General features: G+C 41.0%; 1 protein-coding gene across 5 annotated transcripts in view; it reads right to left on the bottom strand.

The window, feature by feature from the left end:
- HUNK (hormonally up-regulated Neu-associated kinase) overlaps nucleotides 1-19,226 on the bottom strand; it is a 56,226-nt gene that overhangs the window by 13,442 nt on the left and 23,558 nt on the right. For all 5 annotated transcript variants that reach the window (XM_072357552.1, XM_072357523.1, XM_072357563.1 and 2 more), the window contains exons 3-6: nucleotides 16,944-16,999; nucleotides 11,075-11,210; nucleotides 9,134-9,261; nucleotides 2,964-3,099 (exon numbers count right to left, since the gene is read on the bottom strand). In XM_072357552.1, the coding sequence (XP_072213653.1) occupies nucleotides 2,964-3,099; nucleotides 9,134-9,261; nucleotides 11,075-11,210; nucleotides 16,944-16,999 (456 nt within the window). The remainder of the gene's footprint in view (nucleotides 1-2,963; nucleotides 3,100-9,133; nucleotides 9,262-11,074; nucleotides 11,211-16,943; nucleotides 17,000-19,226) is intronic.

Raw genomic sequence — 19,226 nt, 5'->3', positions numbered from 1 at the left:
TTACAAAGAGCACGACTAAGAGATAACACAGTTCCTTGCAAACTCAGTAGTGGATTTTTCAGAACAATGTTGATAATATCTTACCCACATTTGCACCTAACAGAAACTTGGAGACACTCTGCTGTAGCTGACCCTAGCAGTACTTTCTGAGCAAGCTTAAAAGGAGGCGAGCCAAGTCTTTAAATATTTCAAACTTCGCTGTATTTTCCCTACAAGGCTTCAGTATGACAAATTCTAGGTAGGTCAATCTTGATGAATAAACTAATCAAATTATAGAAACATAATCCCCCCCAAAAAAAAGAAGGAAAGGAAGGATTCTGTATGGCTTCGATCCTTTACAGCTTCATTGACTTCATCATACTATTTGGGTTCTGATAGAAGGAGTAGTTACTTTTTTCTTGTTTTCACATCAAACAGTGAGAAAAAACAACACAACGAGGAAAAAAAAGTAACCAATTTCTTTAATAGCAAAGGGTAGTACGCTGCATTAATGAACTGTTTAAAAGTGCTTGTAATAGGAAAGAAATACTATCATACCCATATATGCATACATGCATGAACAAACATATGCCCTCTCTATAGTTCAGCTCTACATTTTCTTCTGTTCTTACATATGATTTGCTTGCCTTTAGGAGAAAATGACTAACGGGCACTCCACAAGCACTGTGGCACAGCTGTTGTATCTAGTAGAGGCCAGCCTCTCTCATGAGTCTCTGACCTAACTGCACCAGCGAGCAAGCTCTGAAGTGAATACTTCCATCACAGCCTAAGGCCTGATAACTGCAAGCTGACAACTCAAAAACAGTGGCATGAAAATGCACCCACAAATACAAAATAATTCTAAAATCACATTCAAGCCGTATTTCTGTCTTTTTTCCTCTTCTTAGATAGAACACGCTCAGCAAGAGAATTAAATTACCCATACAGCTCTCAGTTACACTTACATTCATTTAACAGATGCCACGTTTAGTAGATTGATTAGACTCATTATGGCAGTGATTTCATTAGCTTAACGACTCATTCAGTTTACACTTGTTTTCTCCTTCTTTACCATATAATGTTCATATGTAGAGTGCACTTCAGTACAGTCCAACGCACCATGGAAACTCAGATTTCCTTTTGTTGTACAGCGCACTATGCAAATTAACTCAATTGACCTTAAATTTCAGGCAGTAATGCTGAGATATGAGGAATGAGTCCGCCTGTTCTCCATCTTGCTTCCTGCAAAACAATCCTTCTTACGGTCTGAGTAAGTTGTCAATTCTGCCCAAGGCAGAGGGTTGGAAGTAGATGACCTTTAAGGTATCTTCCAACTCAAGCCATTCTATGTATAATTCTGTGATCCCACTGCATGCAGTTAGCCTCACATGTGTTTCAATGGATGGATCTAGCGATGTCACCCTTTGGAGAACAAGCATCCAAGCTGTTCAACATTTCTCCGGCCATATTTTGTGAGTGGGAGACAACTTATCCTGCTCAGGTCAAAGAAATACAGTCACAGTCATTGTCCACAACACTATACTTAAAACACTAACTCTGGAAGGAAAATGCCTGCTGGTAAACTAGTACACCTCAGTTCCCTGTGCACACAGAAGGTAAAGCGTCTCTCAGCTCCACAGGGTTGGGTCCTCCATCTCTTAAACATGTCCTATTCATGTGGCTAGCAGTAGACCAGAGGGGAAAACAGGGGGGAGGCACTTTTTAACAGCAAAATTGTGACTTCAGATGAATGCTCAAGGCTGTCTGTATGCACGGTCAGAGCTTGCTGACTTAAGACCTTCAGGGCACCAACAAAAAGAGATGGCTCAGTTGGTGAACAACAAATCACTTCAGAGTGAGGACAGTGGTTCTGACATTCAAAGGTGATAGGCTGTCACACCCCTAGGTGTGTGCTGTATCAGGATCTGGCACTTGAATAAACTGTACGGCGGAAGTTAGGCTCTTCTCATAGTGATCTGCCTATTAGTGAGTTAGAACTGAAATTCTGGGGTACTATCAAATTTTATGCTCCTAAATTAAGCTTGAAGTTGCTCTATCTGCTTCAGTGCTAGTTTGGATATTGGCCTGCAAGCTAGTAACTCCTACAACATCATCTGCAGGTATGAGATTGTGTGTAAGACACAGCGGAAAGGCTTTGATGCAGGAAGCAGGCTTTATCAGATCAAATATAGACATGCATTTCTAAGTGAGTTGCCCGAGGCTCCTTTTACAGTCACAGGAGAGAAAGCAGAATCTCCTGGGCACAATGTCATCCTGCTGCAGAATCAAACAGAAGTTAGATGAATCATTCTGTAAAATTTTTTCTCCGTTGACTGTAATGAGAGCCCAGGTTGACTGGCTTATGTGAAGACTCCATACTAAAGATGCTGAAAGTCAAGAAAGATTATTTCTAACCAAAGTGGACCAGAAGTATTTTTCTTTCTTCCTTGTTTTTCCCTAGATTGCAATTTGGTCTGGCCATGAGATCCATTATCTGTTTGCATTTATTCACACATTTAGTATTGCATAGGTATTCAAGATCAACAACCAGTAAGGCAAGATTATTTAACTCTGACCTTTCTCACCACGATCTGCATGTTTACCTAATACACAGAACCTCACATATGCATCAGAAATGGGCATAGCCTATATCAGTAAAAATCACAGTTCTACTGACAAATAAGGACAAGACTAGAAGCGATGAACTGTCTTCATACACATCCATTCTGAGCTCACATGATCTGCACTTCATACTACCTCACAACCGTATCATATGCCACCTTCTGATTTAAGTTCCTGTTTTTTGACCACTTCAGGAAGCACACATTTAACGACTAATCCTTATAACTTTAAAAATTGAGTCAAAAAAGCAATCTCAGAAAATGCTGTGGGATGCTGTCATATAAGGAATGAAAATGTAGCATCAGAGTTGTTCACATTTTAATGGAGATACACACTGGCAGGTTTTCTCCACTCTTTCCTACCTGTTTGGATATGTGACATTAGGAGGTGCTCTCCCAGGGTAATTCTCATTAAGCCACCGATTCGCAAGTGCCTGCTGGATGTTTGGTCTCTTTGCAGGATCTGGCTCTAGTAGAGATCGTAGGAAGTTTATGGCCGCTGTGAAGAAATCAAGAAAAGGCAACAGCTATGTCATATACTTTATGACTTAACACAACAGTTGGGTTGTTATGCCATGCAGCCTGACCACAAACATACTAAAATGCAACTTCTTATACAGTATGCTCAAATGTCCTGGAAAACAAAGAAAGCTCGATACAGGATTGGTAACTGAAATAAACAAAGATTTACAGAGTCATAAAGGAGATGAGAAAAAGCACCTTTTGTTCCAGAGCTTGTTTGAAGTTTCTGAGCAAGCTAGTCAAAGCTTCATTCTTGTTTAAGAAGTGAGGTTATTAGAAAATCACTCATACAGAGTACAGAACAGAAAGAGGTAGACTGGTGCTGAGTGGAGAGGAGGGGAGGGATGGAGAGCTGGGAGGAAAGACATGGAGAACCGAGTTTTCTGCTCCCATTGACAGGAGAAATTCTCTTCTGGCTTCCATCCAAACTACAATCAGTTGCAGGAGGTTTTATCCAAATTAAAAGAGTAAAATTAATGGGCTTCATTCTTTTTTCAAATAGTGAACTTTCAATGACATTCAACCATCCCTTGGGATTTTTTTGCAAAAAAACCTCAAAAGTAGTTTTCCTGTATTTGTAAGTCATGTGCTTCTTACATGCTTATGAACTTCGAAATCAAGTGATTTGCTTAAAGACTCAAAATAAGCGAATGTCCGAGTTGAAAATAAATTAACTATTTCTAGTCTTTATTCCTCAAATTATCAGTGTTAGATTCAGTTTATCAACTACAAGTCAGTGATGAGATAACTATTTCCTCTACCATTCCCTACACAAAAGACAAAGAAACCTAATTCTCGGAAAGCCAAAACCAGAATGATCTTGTAGAGGAGATACAGTCAAGTGAGATGATGAGTGCACCCTGAATGATGTCAGTGGCAACCGAAAGACAGAACTGATGGCTGCAGCAGTTTTCTCCAGCTCAGGAAGACAGCATTTTGGAGGCTTTTTTCCACCTCATTCCGCTGCAGAGCTACAGTTCACCCCCTAGACTCTCCTGTGTATGTCTTATGTACTTGAATCCAAATCTTGCAGAGACCTTGTGCAGAGACCTTTGGCAGCAGTAGTACAGGACCACTGGAGTACTTTGCCCATGACTTGGTGAAACATTTAATATCTTTGGATTTTTTCTCCGAGTCCACCCCTGGAGGCATTCAAGACCAGGTTGGATGGGACCCTGGGCAACCCAGTCTTGTACCAGATCTGGAGTTGGTGGCCCTGCCAATGGCAGGCGGTTTGGAACCTGATGATCCTTGAGGAACCTTCCAACCTAAGCCATTCTATGATTCCGTGATTCTATGTGGGAAAGAGTTAGAGTCTGAAAATACTGTCCCCTATTCTGAAGGACAGCAGCCGTGACTCGTCTATTTCACCAACACCACAACGCAACCCTTGTGAATCCTTCCTCCCATATTCAGCTGAAGGAGTGCAATATGCCTGCTCACAGTGTGTTCTTCTGGAAACAGGAGCCTGAACACAGAGGCACTGCCTTTATGAGGTTCTCTTCTACGAGACTTCTTTGTGTTTGCCTGGCTATCGACCACTTTCAGGTCTCTGAGCCCAGGCTGTCTGGGCTGATGCATCAGAGCAAAGCAGTGAGCAAGGGAGGGTTTCTCATCAAATAAGTCAATATTAGATGTGATGGGTGCCAAGACCTAACAGCATGGATAACTTCTTGTTTCACCATCCTGCAACCATCAGACATCAGCCCTAGAAGGCCCTGAGAGGATATCCATTACAATGTAGGTCTAGCACTGAGAAGTTTATATTAGGAAGAGAGAGAGTTATGATTATGTATTTACCAGTCCAGCTAGGCATGAGCTAGGTGTTTTCTAAGCTCTGTCTTCACAAAATCACTGATTTATGTGAGGTACTTCACTTTAAATCTTTCCCAACATTTTTGTTATTTTCTTACGACAGCAATATTGTGGAAACAGCAGGAAGAGACTACATCCAAGTTCATAAATCTCCTGCAAGCTGATGTTAGGGCTGTTCCCTGCGTACCCTGAAAGCCCGCACGTCAACACATCTTGGGCGCCAACCCCTCCGTTACGGGAAACAAGCTCCCCATTGTTCTGCCATTTTAGTTCCTCTCTTCCCAGTGCTTCCCGCTAGAAACCGCACGCATCCCACGGGTTCAGAGCACTCTTCTTAACACAAAACAGCCCCTCCCCAAACCAGCCACCATCCCCCCCAGCCCCCACATCAGCTAACAGCTCCTTAAAGTCCCTGTTTTTTCCCTTTGGCAAAAGACAGACTGATTAAAGGCGGCTTGCGAAGCAGTAAAGTGCAGCAGGTTCAGACCAGGAGTAACTGATTCCAGAGAAAGGAGCCCTCCAGAGAAGTTCCTTTGCCAGTCCTACCCAGGCAATGAGGAGAAGGTTTGTAGCAGCACTTCTGCTCACCTGAACTGTTAGGTGGTAGGAAGAAGAATGAGTCTTTTTCAGTTAGCCACACAGCTGCAGGACAGCAAAATTAATCCCCCAGGAAGCAAACATGAAGCGAATGAACCGGTTTTTAGACCCATCTGAAGCCGCTTTTCATGCTGAACCAAGTAGCTTCATGAACAAAGGATGCTGTGAATTATCCCTCCAATGCTTCATTATGTGAGGGAATGTGAGGGCCTCATTTATGATGAACTCAAGGACAGCACTAATCTGATTAGCTAGTGACCTGCACTTGATGGAATTTAGTTTCCATGGTGTAACTTTGGAGCAAAATTTGCTCTTTAGACAAATGAGAGATTAGTACCATGAGAAAAAATAACAACTTTCTCTTTAAACTTCTTTAATAGATTCAGCTCAGTAATGAACAGAAATGGGGAGAGCGTCAGGTATAGACTACAAGACCTCTGTTGCTTCCATTTTCTTTGTCATGAGCAAAATGAATTTCGTGTCTTGTTTAGAGAATGCCACAGTATGAGTGGTTGCCTGACTAAAATCAGGCATATGCAGCTGTTGTTCATGAAGCTGGACAGAGAAAATGAAATAAGGTCATTTAATTTTACAGTGCCAGAGTAAACTCTGAAGTACAGGCATGGACAGACGATTGCTTGTGTTAGTCAAGAATTTGCATGCACCTCCATGTGATAGCACTGCCTTTCTTCTCCTGACAGTGGTTAACATTTAGCTGAGCTGCAATAACTTCCCATGACGGATCTGACTGAGGTGGTGCAGTCACCGTCCCTGGAGGTGCTCAAGAGCCGTGTGGATGTGGCACTGAGGGACGTGGGCAGTGGGCATGGTGGGGGTGGGCTGACGGTTGGACTGGGTGATGTTAGAGGTCTTTGCCAACCTTAATGATTCTATGAATTGATGATAGCAGTTATTCTGTATTTCACAGAAGAAACAGAAGTTACCAGCTGACCCATGTGTTCTTGAAGTTTTAAGTGATTCACTTCTGAATGCTCTTAAAATGTAATGCTTTTCCTCTGCTGCAAAAGCATGGAATACACAGTTGCACAAGTGGTAGATAGTGTTGGAGAAGCTTTAAAAAGGGGATCACGTGTAAATGATGATTAGAAGATAGTGTCACTTGATGTTACCTTTCAGACTCTCCGATATGAAAGATGGGATTTTCTAACAAAAATTCCATCATCTAGACAGAAAGCTTATCAAGTGAACTAGCTAAGGATTAAAAAAACACCTTTTTAGAGAGATTTTTTAGTCTCAAATGCACTTTTCTGTTCTGAAAGGAAGACCACAAACACACAGAAGCAGTACATGGAGACAAAAAAGGGATGTGTGCAAGGTGAATATCAACTTCCTTAACAACTGAACCGTGCTCACCTAAAATCAATAATCAGATAGATCTGTTGTGTAAGCAGCTTAATGAAAAACTGTTTCCTAAGTGGGAAAATCAAATACTAACCCCTCAGTTTTCCCTGTTGCTACACAGTTCCTTTGGGCATCTCTCCATAGTCACACAAAACTGTAACAACTAGAAAAAAAGCGTGCTCTTACTTAGTGATAAGAACAGCTACTTTTACACAGGAGCCCTGCATTCAGCAGCTGTGAAGTTAAACGTTAAAAGAGAACACAAGGAACAAGCAAAACATGCTACTATAAAGTATCTCCTATGCAAACTCCATGTGAATTTACAGAGAGAGAAAACTTAATATATGAAAAAGAAGATCCCTCTACCTAAGTTAACTAATAGAACAGCTTGCAGGGCAGAGCAGCAGATTTTCTATCTACTGACCCGAAGTCTAAATGTGGCAAGAACAAATGTCATCTTAAATCACAGTTTGCCATGTTGGTGAATGTGCAAACCTGCTGACTTAAATCAAGGACCGATGCGTACCTTTGTTCACACTTTGTTGAATAAAGGTTAACAAGTTTAAATCTGTTCCACTGATTTTCCATCATCTCTGAAAGTTCAAGCTTCTATTGTTCTCAGAGGATAAACAAAACATTGTTTTCTTTGGAGACCATAATGTCAAATGATGTGACTATGAGAAAATTTGATCTCCTTGATAAAACTGTAGGATGTAAAAGGAAACCTGTCAAAAGTAGTATTATCTTTTTTGCTGTACAAGGTCTGGTCTTCTCCAGGCCTTCCATGGGTGATTCAGACTTCAACACATGACTTCTCCCTGTAAAGTCAGTGAAACCTCCCACATAAAGATAGCTGTGCTTGAAACAAAACAACGATTGGGAAGGCAAGTCCATCAGTTCAAAGCTACTGCAGAGCCATTAAACAGCAGCTGTTTTCTGGTAAAAGCCTCACTGTGGGAGGTCAGCTCAGTCAACTATTTGGCAAACCTGGCAAATCTTCACAACTACATCCAAGTCCCTGAATTCAAGAGTAATGCTGCAATTGATGTAAAAGATTTGGCTTCTAGATCAGTACAGTGTGAAATAGTCAGGATAATCTTTATTTTAATTCACTCAGTGGGGCTTCTATGTATGGCAGAACATTAAAACAGCAGTTTTGTGCAACTGAATCCTACAGGGGAGTCTCCCAAATGGAAAGAGCAAATACTCCAACCACATGAAATACAAAGTGAGACTGCAACATCCCATCACTTGCAAACCTACCACTTTACAACATGCCAGCAACATGAATTGCTGGCAGAAAACACGTACTTCGTACAGATGCTGAGTGAAAGAGGAACAACATTCCACTTAATTCACAGATAAGCCATGTGAGAAAATCCTTAACAATTTATTCTGCAGGCAGGGAAATCTGCACTTGGAGAATCCATCTTGTGAAACAACTTGCAAGGGCTTTTTCTTATACCCCATGACAGCGGTTTGCCATCATTAGTGTACTGACTGAAAATACATGATCATTCGCCCTTTTTCTATTTGCAATCTTTTAATTTCCTTGCAAATAGTCTGCCAGACAAGAACAGAAGCTCTCCATGAACATCAAATTTAGCACACAAAAATAAAACCAAAGTACAAAACAAAGTTTATTCCAAATGCTGACACAGTCTTGCTATAAGCTGAAAAATGATTCCGTTGCCTAGTGACACAGCTTTGAAGAAAAGTTAGTGTTTCTAATATTAATGCAACAAGAATTTTGCATCTTATGAACACACACAGTTTATCGCAGGTCACTGTCCCAAAATCTCCTTCTGTGTGTGTGTCATTTCATGAGGAATGTGAGGTCATTCAAGGTAGCTTACCCAAGCCTTTCCATGATTCATTGATCACACAGTCCTAATCACGATAACTCCCAAGAATGTGTTACTCCAAAATAACCATAACCTACTCTAAAATATCTGAACACGCAAAACTGACCAGCTATTCTGTGAAAGCAATTTCACTGGATTTGCTCCTCTCTCGTATTTAGTACAACTCGGTGTTTCTCCAGCTTATACACAAAAGTTAAAGCAAAAGTAGTTTTACTGCAACAACACCTGCAGATCTTCTCAAGACTATAATGAAAAAGGATATTTTTCATAATTAGTATGCCATGTTGGTAACAAAACTTGCCATCCACAATTCAATGCAATGAATTCCAACCAACTGGATCTGAATAGGTCTCAACACACTTTTTTGATTACCTGTGGAGAGTTGGGTGGGAAAAGGGTTCATTTCTTTGTCCACCATTTTCTGGTATAAAGCTCTTAAGCTGAATGGTTCCACAGTAAAAGGTAATGTTCCAGTCAGCATCGCATACATGTTCACCCCACTAAAAGAAAACACGCAGAAAAAGAAACCAAAATAATCAGGAACAAGGAAATAATTAGGCTTAGATTTTCTGACTGTAATGACATCTTTCATGTCTGACGGTTATTAAAGAGCTCTCTCTTCTGTTGTGCACAATGATTTGGGCAAGAACTTGCAGATTTTTGCTCATGGAGGGTTACACAATCTGTAGGACATAAGCTGGGACTCACAGAACCAAGCCCAGCTGTTAGGCAAATTCTTAACTCAATTTTGCCTCACTGTTATGTGTCCCATCAGGCTGCTTAAATGCCATGCTTTCAGCAGCCTTGTCCCACTGCTGCCTTGGGTATGATATGACTGCCTATGTCAACAGGAACATCACCGGTCCTGGTTCAATGCACAAAGGTTTCCGCTGACCCTCATAGCCTCTGGTGCAGCACAAAGATCAGGTGTGAACAATCACATTTTTCAGAGCAGAAAACTTATTGCTTATTTATACCCAGCAGAGCCAGCGATGAAAAGTGGATTCTTATTCTTTTTCCTCTTAAAAGAGCTTTAAATTCAATTGAGTGCAACTCCTTCCTTTTGGGAATTGGTTTCCCCAGTCTGCTGAATGAATGCATGCGAACAGAAAGAAACCAAACCAGTGTGCTTTTAGGAACTATGATCACAGCAACCATTTGTTCAGCTATGAGGAAGGGCAGGGGTTAACCATATTTTTACTTCTTAGATGAAAAAAAAAAAAAAAAAAAAGAAAAAGAAAAAGGAAAAAAGAAAAAGTAGCACATTATTACTGGAGAAGTTTAAATGGTTTACAGGAATGACTGTGCTCTGTTTGCATTCCAGTACCAGTAAGAGCATTCCTCAGGGCTGGTAATCTCACCCTTGATGTGGAGGGATGGCCCACTGCAGGGTAAGAAATGAAGTAGCTGCTTGACAGTTTAGCTGTGGGTCTCCATGTAGCGTGGACTAGAGGATGAGGCTTCCATAGGGTCACAATGCTGACCAATATGAGAGATTAATTTGATCCATGTCCTTGTCTCATGTATAAATGATGGCGAACCTTTCTAAGCAGAAGCAGCACTTATACAGTACTTATTTCAGAGCACTTCAAACACTTCCACTTGGGAAACAACACAATTCTATAATTTTATTTAAATTTATTAATATTTTATTATTCCCAGTTTGCTGGTGAGGGAAAACCTTCAGATACCGAAAAAAGCTAAAAGTCAGCTGACTTCATCTAATTCTTCAGGACAGGCAATGATAACTGACACCATAGCCAACAGGAGAGCGGAAAGCATTCCAGTCTGTAACAGTACTGCAAGCAAATGCTATGACTCCAGAACACCTTTTTAGCTTCCTCTGTCGCTGTCTATTCTCTTGCCTGAACACTGCTAGGTGCTCAGGATTACAAGATGTCTGGCCATTTCTTCTTCCCTTCAAACTGCTATGCTTTCAAAGTGATGACTGGAATAGATTTCACATCTCCTGCCAGACCTGACTGTGGATAGTGCACAGAGACTGTGTGAAAGCTTGAGGATCCTTCAGGGAAAACGAAAAAAAAATGTTCATCATCTTGTGCCAGAAGACACAACATGTGTCTCACTAATGTGTCTCAAAGTCATCGATCAAGTTGGGCTTTACTGCGATCACACCCTGTTCTGCTTTCTATCAATCTACATACGGTTATGCAAAGCTCTATTTCAAATCAAGATACCCATACAAAACAGTTCAAAGAGTCATGCTAATTAAACAGATTTTCATGCTTATTTCTCATCTGAGCAGTTGGTAACAATAAAAGAAACAAATTATAAACTAGAGAAGTAACTCACATGGACCAAACGTCTATTTTGGGCCCATATTTTTTCCTTGCCAGAAGTTCAGGGGCTGCATATGCTGGGCTCCCACACTGGGTGCTGAATGGATCAGAATAACCCAGGATGCCTGCACAGTTGCTCAGTCCAAAGTCTGTGAAAAGCATAGAGACACAGTTATGAAAGAGATGGATACAGCAAAATTGTGCTAAAACAGAAAAGGGAAAAGGCACATTTATTACCAAAATCTATGCAACGAACTGCCCAAGAAAAAAATATCAATCAATCATGTGAAAAATTTTCTACAATTTGTGCTAAATAAAAAGAGATTTTGACCAGCAACAAAAAAAAAGTCCCAGAACACACATGAGTATCAGTTTTATACACAAAGCAACAGTGTTTCACTCAAAATTAGACAGCTTAACTGGAGTTGAGTTTGTGCCATGCAGTACATGATGGCCATGTCGAAGAAACTAGCTTTGGATGGTCAGGGGTTCCGCACTGTGGCAGTACTTTGCTAAGAGGCCAAGTATTGCTTCTTCAACGTTTTCCTTTATTTAATTGAAGAGCCATCACATTTAAGGCAGGGAGGTTGCTTTCTGTAACTACTACACACAATAAGGGTTGCAGTGTCAGCATTTCAACTCTAAAACAATGCAGAGAGATCTTGGAGCACGAAGGGGAATGCGTTGATTTGGCTCTCTCCCTCCTTTTCTGTCTTGAATTATGCCATTCCTGGCCCCCGGGTGTATCCAGTGTTCTTTGCTGGCAGGAACCACAAGGGACTGGCAAAAGTTGGCACCACATACTGATGAGGAGCAAGACACGGTCCCCTAGCACTGAAGGAGACTGCAGTTTCACAAGTGCTCTCTGCTAGCCCAAGCCCAGACTGGCGCCATGGAGGGTGTTCTCCCCATCTCCTTTGTCAGCTCCAGCGCTGGTATGGCTTCAGGGTGAGCTGTGCTTCAGAAAGGATCTTAAAAATTAAAACACTAAGCAAGAAGAGAAATTAGGAGAGAGCAGCTGTGAAAACGGCCTGTAGCTCAATCAGCAGCAGTGGCAGAAGAGGCCAGGGGCAACATGCAGTCAGCGTGTGCAGGCCCACCCTGCCCGCTGGGCCAAGCTTGCCTTAGTAGAAAGCAATTAAGGAGTCACAGCATCGGAGATGACAAGGAAAAGCAAGGAGGAGTTGCACAGGGTCTTGAAAGAGGACAAACAGCCTGCTGGAGAGGCTTCATCTGGAGTACTTTGTTCAGTCTGGAGAACAAGATGCTGAGGGGAGACCTCATCACTCTTTACAACTACCTGAAAGGAGGCTGTGCTGAGTGGAGGGTGTTCTCTCATGTAACAGTAATAGGACAAGAGGGAATGGCCTCAAGTTGCAGCAGGGGAGGTTCAGGTTGGATGTTAGAAAATAACATTTCTCAGCAAGAATGGTGAGGCAGTGGCACAGGCTGCCCAGGGAGGTGGTGGAGTCCCTGGAGGTGTTCAAAAGCCGTGTGGATGTGGCACTGAGGGATGTGGACCTGAGCAGCCACGGGCATGGCTTGATGGTTGGACTGGATGATTTTACTGATCATAAGGATAATTTGATTCTATGACATGATAAAGGGGAAGAAGGGTGACAAACTCACAAGGATGAGGGCAATGTGGGCAAAGCTGATAGGCTGGGAAATCTGCCTCTGCAGCAGGGCAACATATCCATGAGTAGAAGTCTTAGAATAGTCACAATCAAAGATGTTCACATTTATTAATAGCTTGCTATTCATGATAGCTGCAAAAAATAAAATAAAATACTAGTATCAAGAACACTGACATCTGTTTATCTCCTTTTCTACTCATTCAGTCTTCTTAAAATTTCTCTGAATACCAGTATGTTCAAAATGAAAATGGTCTTACATATACATAAGGCAGCACAAAGAAGTAGATCACTGAATCCTGCTCCTATAGACTTGTGTCTAACATCCACACATCTCATAAAGTAGCAGCCTTCTGGGTGTGCTACCCACCTGCTTGACTGGGCTCAAAGGATCACATCTTGCAGACCAAATATGAGAAGCAACTGCTGAGCCCACACCTCCCTCCACTAATTAGAGTCTCTCTCCCTTATTTGCCTACTTATTTGCACGAGACTTGAAGTAACAGCCTGACCTTTAGTATTCAACTCATGCCAAATATGACAGAAATCAGACAAGAGTCCCTTACGGTATTAAAAGCACCCTGGCAAGGCATTCATGCAAGCCTTGTTCTTTATGAATGAAATGGGGCTAAAAACAAATAAAGTTTACAAAACATAGATATATAACAGTGATTGTGGGTTGGAGTGTCCAAAGAACAGTGTGGACTTGCTGGCTCTCCAAGAGGGAAGCAACTGAAATGCTACCATATTTAAACAGTCAAAGAGGCTCAGAGGGCTTTGCTGGAGCACGCTGTATCAGCTGAAGGGAGGATCAAGGCAATTTCCTTGCCTCTGATGGAAAACAATTGTCTCTGTGCACTGTTTAAACATCTTTGCTAGGTATGTGTTATCCTTGGGGCTTATACAAATACTTCTGAGGAACTACTTAATTAATTTATTTATTAGCTACGGCCTGAAAGAGGTTATGTCAACTGTTAAATATTTTTAAAAACTCCCTCCTACAAATAATACCTCTACAACGTATTAGTCATGGTCTTTATCCTACTGTGACATATCACCTCAAAATTACTTGACTGCAATACAGTGCTTTACAATCAAGTACATTATGTTTATCTACTGACCTGGTGTAAACTAGCATCTGCTTATCGTTATCAATGGTGGTATCCTCTTCTGAAAGTTTTCACTATCCTATTTGCTTAAACTACAGACACCTCATTGGCTTGTGCTCATTCAGCTGGTGTACTGTATTCTTTATGTCTTTTTTTTCCCTCATGTCTGTTGGAATTAAAATGCGTGCAAACACATGCAGACTGGAGACAGGGATTTCATTGCAAAATAAATGGGAATATTGTTATGAATACCATAGCAGCACATCGCAATCACAGGCTGATTTGCATTAAGGATGCACTTTTAATCTCAACAAGAACGGAATTACCACTAGCACTGATAACTTTACTGCTACTCCTGTCTCTGTCTTGGGCACCTTTCAATAAGCCTAGCTAATTACAGAATACAGATCAAAGGCCATACTTGGTTTTCCAGTGTAAATATTATGACATGGAAGCACCACCACCCCCACTCTTCATGCTATCAAAGTATCGCATTACGCTACTACTTCTCAACGCCTCCAGGAAATCAACACTACAACATTAAGCTATGGGTACATGGCTATCTCTGAAGCTGCGATATCAAAGCTATTTAATAGCACAAGCCGTAGTACAAAGTGAGAGTTCATGGCCAAGTTTGACCTCTGTGTATGCCAGCAGCACTCCAGAGACCTCAGCAGAGCTACGTATAGGCAGGGTCCTTTTGGTGCTGCAGGTCCTTGAGCAGACAGCCAAAGACTTCACATGCTCTGTGAGTGACCTTTCATGGCACCTTTATCAGACACCTGCCGTCATTGGATGGTGGATAAACAGAAGTGAATTACTTCCAGCATCTCCACTCCTGATGTTCTCAGATTTGAGACTTACCAGGCAGCTAAGAATAAGTCCACTTAATGCAGCAAATGGATTTTTTCTAATAATACTATCTAAGAATATATTCTAACTGAAAAGTGTCATTAAGCAGCTGGATGAAGAAAGGCACTCAAGGGATTCAGTTCTCACTGAAATGCATGAACAAGTAGGAACTTTCAGTGTCACTTCACATTACATTTTTCGTCTTCCATTTTTAGATGCTAGAGCGTCTGCTGCTGCACCAGACATGGAGAGTAAACTCCTACCCAAAAGCAGTTAACGTGAGCTGCTTTGTAGCTCACTGTCTTTCCTTGAAAGCATGAAAAGCAGCACGTAACCCCTCAAAACACTCTTTGCTAGTGGTGAACTTTCCTGGGCTACACTACATGACAACGAAACTGATTCATCATGTTTCTAGGAAGACACTACATAACATACTTCACTAAAAGTGGAATGATCCGAGTGAGGGAACGAGCATGGAGAAGGAACTGATCAGGGATACTCCACCAGCCCCAGATAGGTGCTGAAACATTTCTCTTGTGTGAATTGCATGGAAGCAGGACATGGGACATTCAGTCTGTACTAGAAAACAAATCCTAACTGTCTGGGGCTGTTTAATCAAGTAGTGGCTTCTCTGGAATATTAGATCAGAGATTTTCCTTTGGGAATGGGAGGAGAGGAAACAACGGACTTCATCTGACTGTTGATAAAATGCAAGTGTTTGAGCTGACTGTGCTTTTCAATCTGTTTTTGCTTACAGTGAAATTATTACTAATAAAGTAACCTTTATTTTTTAATAACATACCCAGCTGGACAGTGGGATGTAATTGCTTTGTTTTAAAATATATACCGTGTACAATCTGCTTAAAAACATCAGGCTGCAAACCTGAAGACAATTTATCTCAACACTAGCTGGGCTGCAGATCTGTCTCTTTCTCTATGCATCCCACACCACCCACTGTGAGGAGACCTTTCTATGCGACTGAAGCAACTTAAACTGCAGGAACAGCTCTGAAGTTCTTTTTGGCATGTAAGTTTAAATTGAACACGTATCATCTGATTAGATTTGGTTTTGGATGTCAAGTTCACATAGCGTTGTGTAATCAAACACTCAATAACAGGAAAGTTATAGAAATACTTTAAATCTATCAGATGTTCATACAGCACTGTTGCAAACCATCTGGTCTCACTTATCCGCTAAATCAAGATAATGGGTGGTATCCATCATTACTGATGAATGATTCATGGTAACATATCAGTATCCTCTTGACCCGTAACTGACGTAATGCAGCATTCTCTTTTGCTATTATTTTTCCAGAGACATTTGATTCACTACAGAGTAGCGACTAAAAGTTGTGGTTAATTCTTCTAGAGACTGAAATTCCCCAAGCCATTTTTAAGTATTTCAGATTTAATTAACCATCCTCTTCTTGTTTGTTTGGGGACGCATGTGCTTTATGTATTACAGCGACTGCCCATTTGACCTCAGTGTTAAGCGTTTTTCACCCCTTTTCAGATGATGAAACCTTCTGAAGAAAGTCAGGCAAGTGTTTTAAGTCTGCAACCGCGGACACTGCTGTTGGCAAAAGTTGAGGCAAGGAAAGAAATATGAATGCTTATTATTATTATTTTTTTAAACGAAGGGCATATTTTCTTTTCAGTGCACACATTAGCATTAATGAGAGTCATGCAAAGGCAGTGAGAAACTACACCCACAGATGATTAATCTAAAATGTCTGCTCAACTTGAATGAATTGAGCACTGCACACAACTGATTCTCGAATACAAGGTCCCTACTTTTTAATTAATCTTTTTTTAAACAGCCCTCTGAAACAACTTCTTTTTGGGTTCTGGAATCAAATGGAAGGAATATAAATAGAGGACCAAATTTTGCCAGCTGCTAAAAACGTGTGCGACTCCCACTGACTTCAGCGGAAGCATATGCATATGGGGGCAGAATCCATCCCTCAGTAAATACAAAATTATAAAGGTAATAAAACAGAGGACTTTCTGAGGTGCTAGTTCTCCAGTTCTTTCAAGGTTCCTAATTTAAGTAGGAAAGTCACTCGTTAGAAGACGAAGGATTCTGCCCATACCCAGTTGAAGCTGAAATAACTGGAACATTTTTTCACAAGAAGCTGTCAGGAACAGCTTGATTGCTATCTATACTCTCCCAGCTCCTCTCTGCAGCAACATTAGCAGTTGTCACATGGAGGGTTATGAAGTCTCAAGAATTCTCTTTATAAAACTACCCATTTTAATTGCTGGAATTGCCAAACTAGGTTCATACCAATGAGCTTGATATTGTTGTCTTCATCTAGCAACAGATTTTCTATCTTCAAGTCTCTGAAAGAAATAAAATATTTTGAGTGAGCCTCTGAAATAATGAAGCAATTTCCCATCACTTTCATCAGTTTCTTTACAAGATGCAAATATAATAACGGGCATTATGAAACTCGTGCACACAGTTCCACATTCAAAGCAGAAAGCTCTTTGCATTGTATTCTCTCCGTAATTACCAGTGCCTTCACGCACAGGTTCGCCCCAATTCTTCATGCATAAAATGAATTTACAAACATTTGTCAGTATCTCCTAATCAGACTCTTAGAATTTTATGCAAGTCTGCAGAAGCCTCATACAAGGAAATCTTTCAAATCTGTTTTTCAGCCGCAGGTCATCTTCTCATTACTTCCAATAACCAAAACTTCTTCCATAAACTGTCTTCTGCAGATACCGGAGGAGCCAAACGGCTCTTCTCTGTTACTGTCTACAATGCTGGGGGCCAGAACCAGCCTTCTGGGAGGGAGGAGGAACAAAACCAGTCCTCTTCTACATGATCACTGAAAGTCCCGCTGACATGTAAAATGAAGTAAGCGTGCATAAGTGCACATGCTCTTCATCATTGATGAATGTGGTTGTGTTTTCCTAAATCACATTCTGTATTTAAAAAAAAATCCCAGATATCATTCCTCGTCCCATCCCTCCCCACCTCCACCCCTCCAAAAACAATCCCAAGCCCCAAACTGCTTAAACACAGTTTAAGAGTTAATTATAACATGAAAAATCATTTAGATTGCTATACAGCCACTCCATGACTTCTAGCAGTTGGTTGTGTCTTCATTACAAGATTGTTTTTGTGCAATCCAGATGCAAAATATTTCTAACTTTTAGCATGCTGGGAGATCAATAGCTCAGACTGGCAGTGATACTTCTCCCAGTATGCTTTGGAACAAAACTAGATAATAAAGCCATCAGCTATAATTACGGGAAGGCAGTGACATCCATGGTATTTTGCCTCTGTGAGGCAAAGAGAGTAATGAGGAACGCCTCTATTGCAGATGAAGATAAAATGCTTAATAAAGTAAGACAAGTAAACCAACCAAGCCAAACAAAGCGTAAAGTATGTGGGAAAGAAAGAAAAATAGCTGTGACCAACTCCAGGCCTTTTAAAAAATGTTCCTTTCCACTTCATTTTAGGCCCATGCTATGTTTCAAATAAAACTGTGTAAGAAGAATATCTGCATGTAGGATGACGCTCACTTCATCAATACAGTCACAAAGACCTACCCCCAACAGAACAGATGTTTCCATACTCTACTTTAGCCATACTTAGCCCTTCTTGCAGATTTTCCTTACTTCATGCACAAAAAGAAACTGGACAAATAATACATATACCCATCAAATATATATATATATTTATATATATGTTGTGAATTTCAGCTATTTGGTGGCATTCCTCTCTTTGCAGGAAACTTCATACAACACAACATGCTACAGATCCACCTCTCTGACTCCTCCAAAGGGAGCTTCTGCTGTGTGGCAGCCACCACGGCTGAGCAATTGCTTGGTACAAGAGTGATACGCCTTGCCAGATGGATCCAGATCAACCCACTTCTGCTTCCCCCCACTGCCAAAACAGGGTTTATTTCTTCACGTGTCACGCCTTTATTGCTTGCAGATGGAGATTTTTCCACAGACGGTGTGATTAGCCTCTAGAAAGATATCAGGGCCAGGTATTTGACAGGGGAGAGTGCCAAAAAACAGCATGGGAAAGAAAAAAAGACTTGAAAAATTAACAGAAGTAAATGGGACGTCAAGTCGTACACTGAAACACTCAGCACAATCACTCAATGCAAGAAGCATGGAGATTTGGAAGTTCTGTGTACGTTAAATATTAGCAAAGAAAAGTCAAGCTTTTAAAACTAAAGGAGAAAGGATGGAAAGATGAAAGCTATAAGTTGAGGTGAGAAGATGTGCAATTAGAATAACAAACGAGCAACAGAAGAGCTAAAAACAAATGCAAGATATTTTAAAGTATTCAATGTTAAAAAATAAAAGCCAGGATAAATATTAAGGGGGAATCTTACAGCTATCAGAGAAAAATAAATAAATATAGCCTCAGCATAGACAGCAATCAGACCCAGTTAATTAAAGCCATTCACCCACATGTCTGTTCTCAGCAGACTTGCCAGTAAGCAGTAGCTGATCAAACAGCTCATACGTACTGCATTTTTGTCAGTCCACATCAACACGAAAGCCCTACTTTTAGTGTGATGCTGGAAACTACAACAGC

Source organism: Excalfactoria chinensis, chromosome 1 (assembly GCF_039878825.1).
Source record: "Excalfactoria chinensis isolate bCotChi1 chromosome 1, bCotChi1.hap2, whole genome shotgun sequence".
Taxonomy (NCBI): domain Eukaryota; kingdom Metazoa; phylum Chordata; class Aves; order Galliformes; family Phasianidae; genus Excalfactoria; species Excalfactoria chinensis.
The sequence above is the reverse complement of the archived record's forward strand: the minus strand, read 5'-3'. Positions and strand labels throughout refer to the sequence as shown.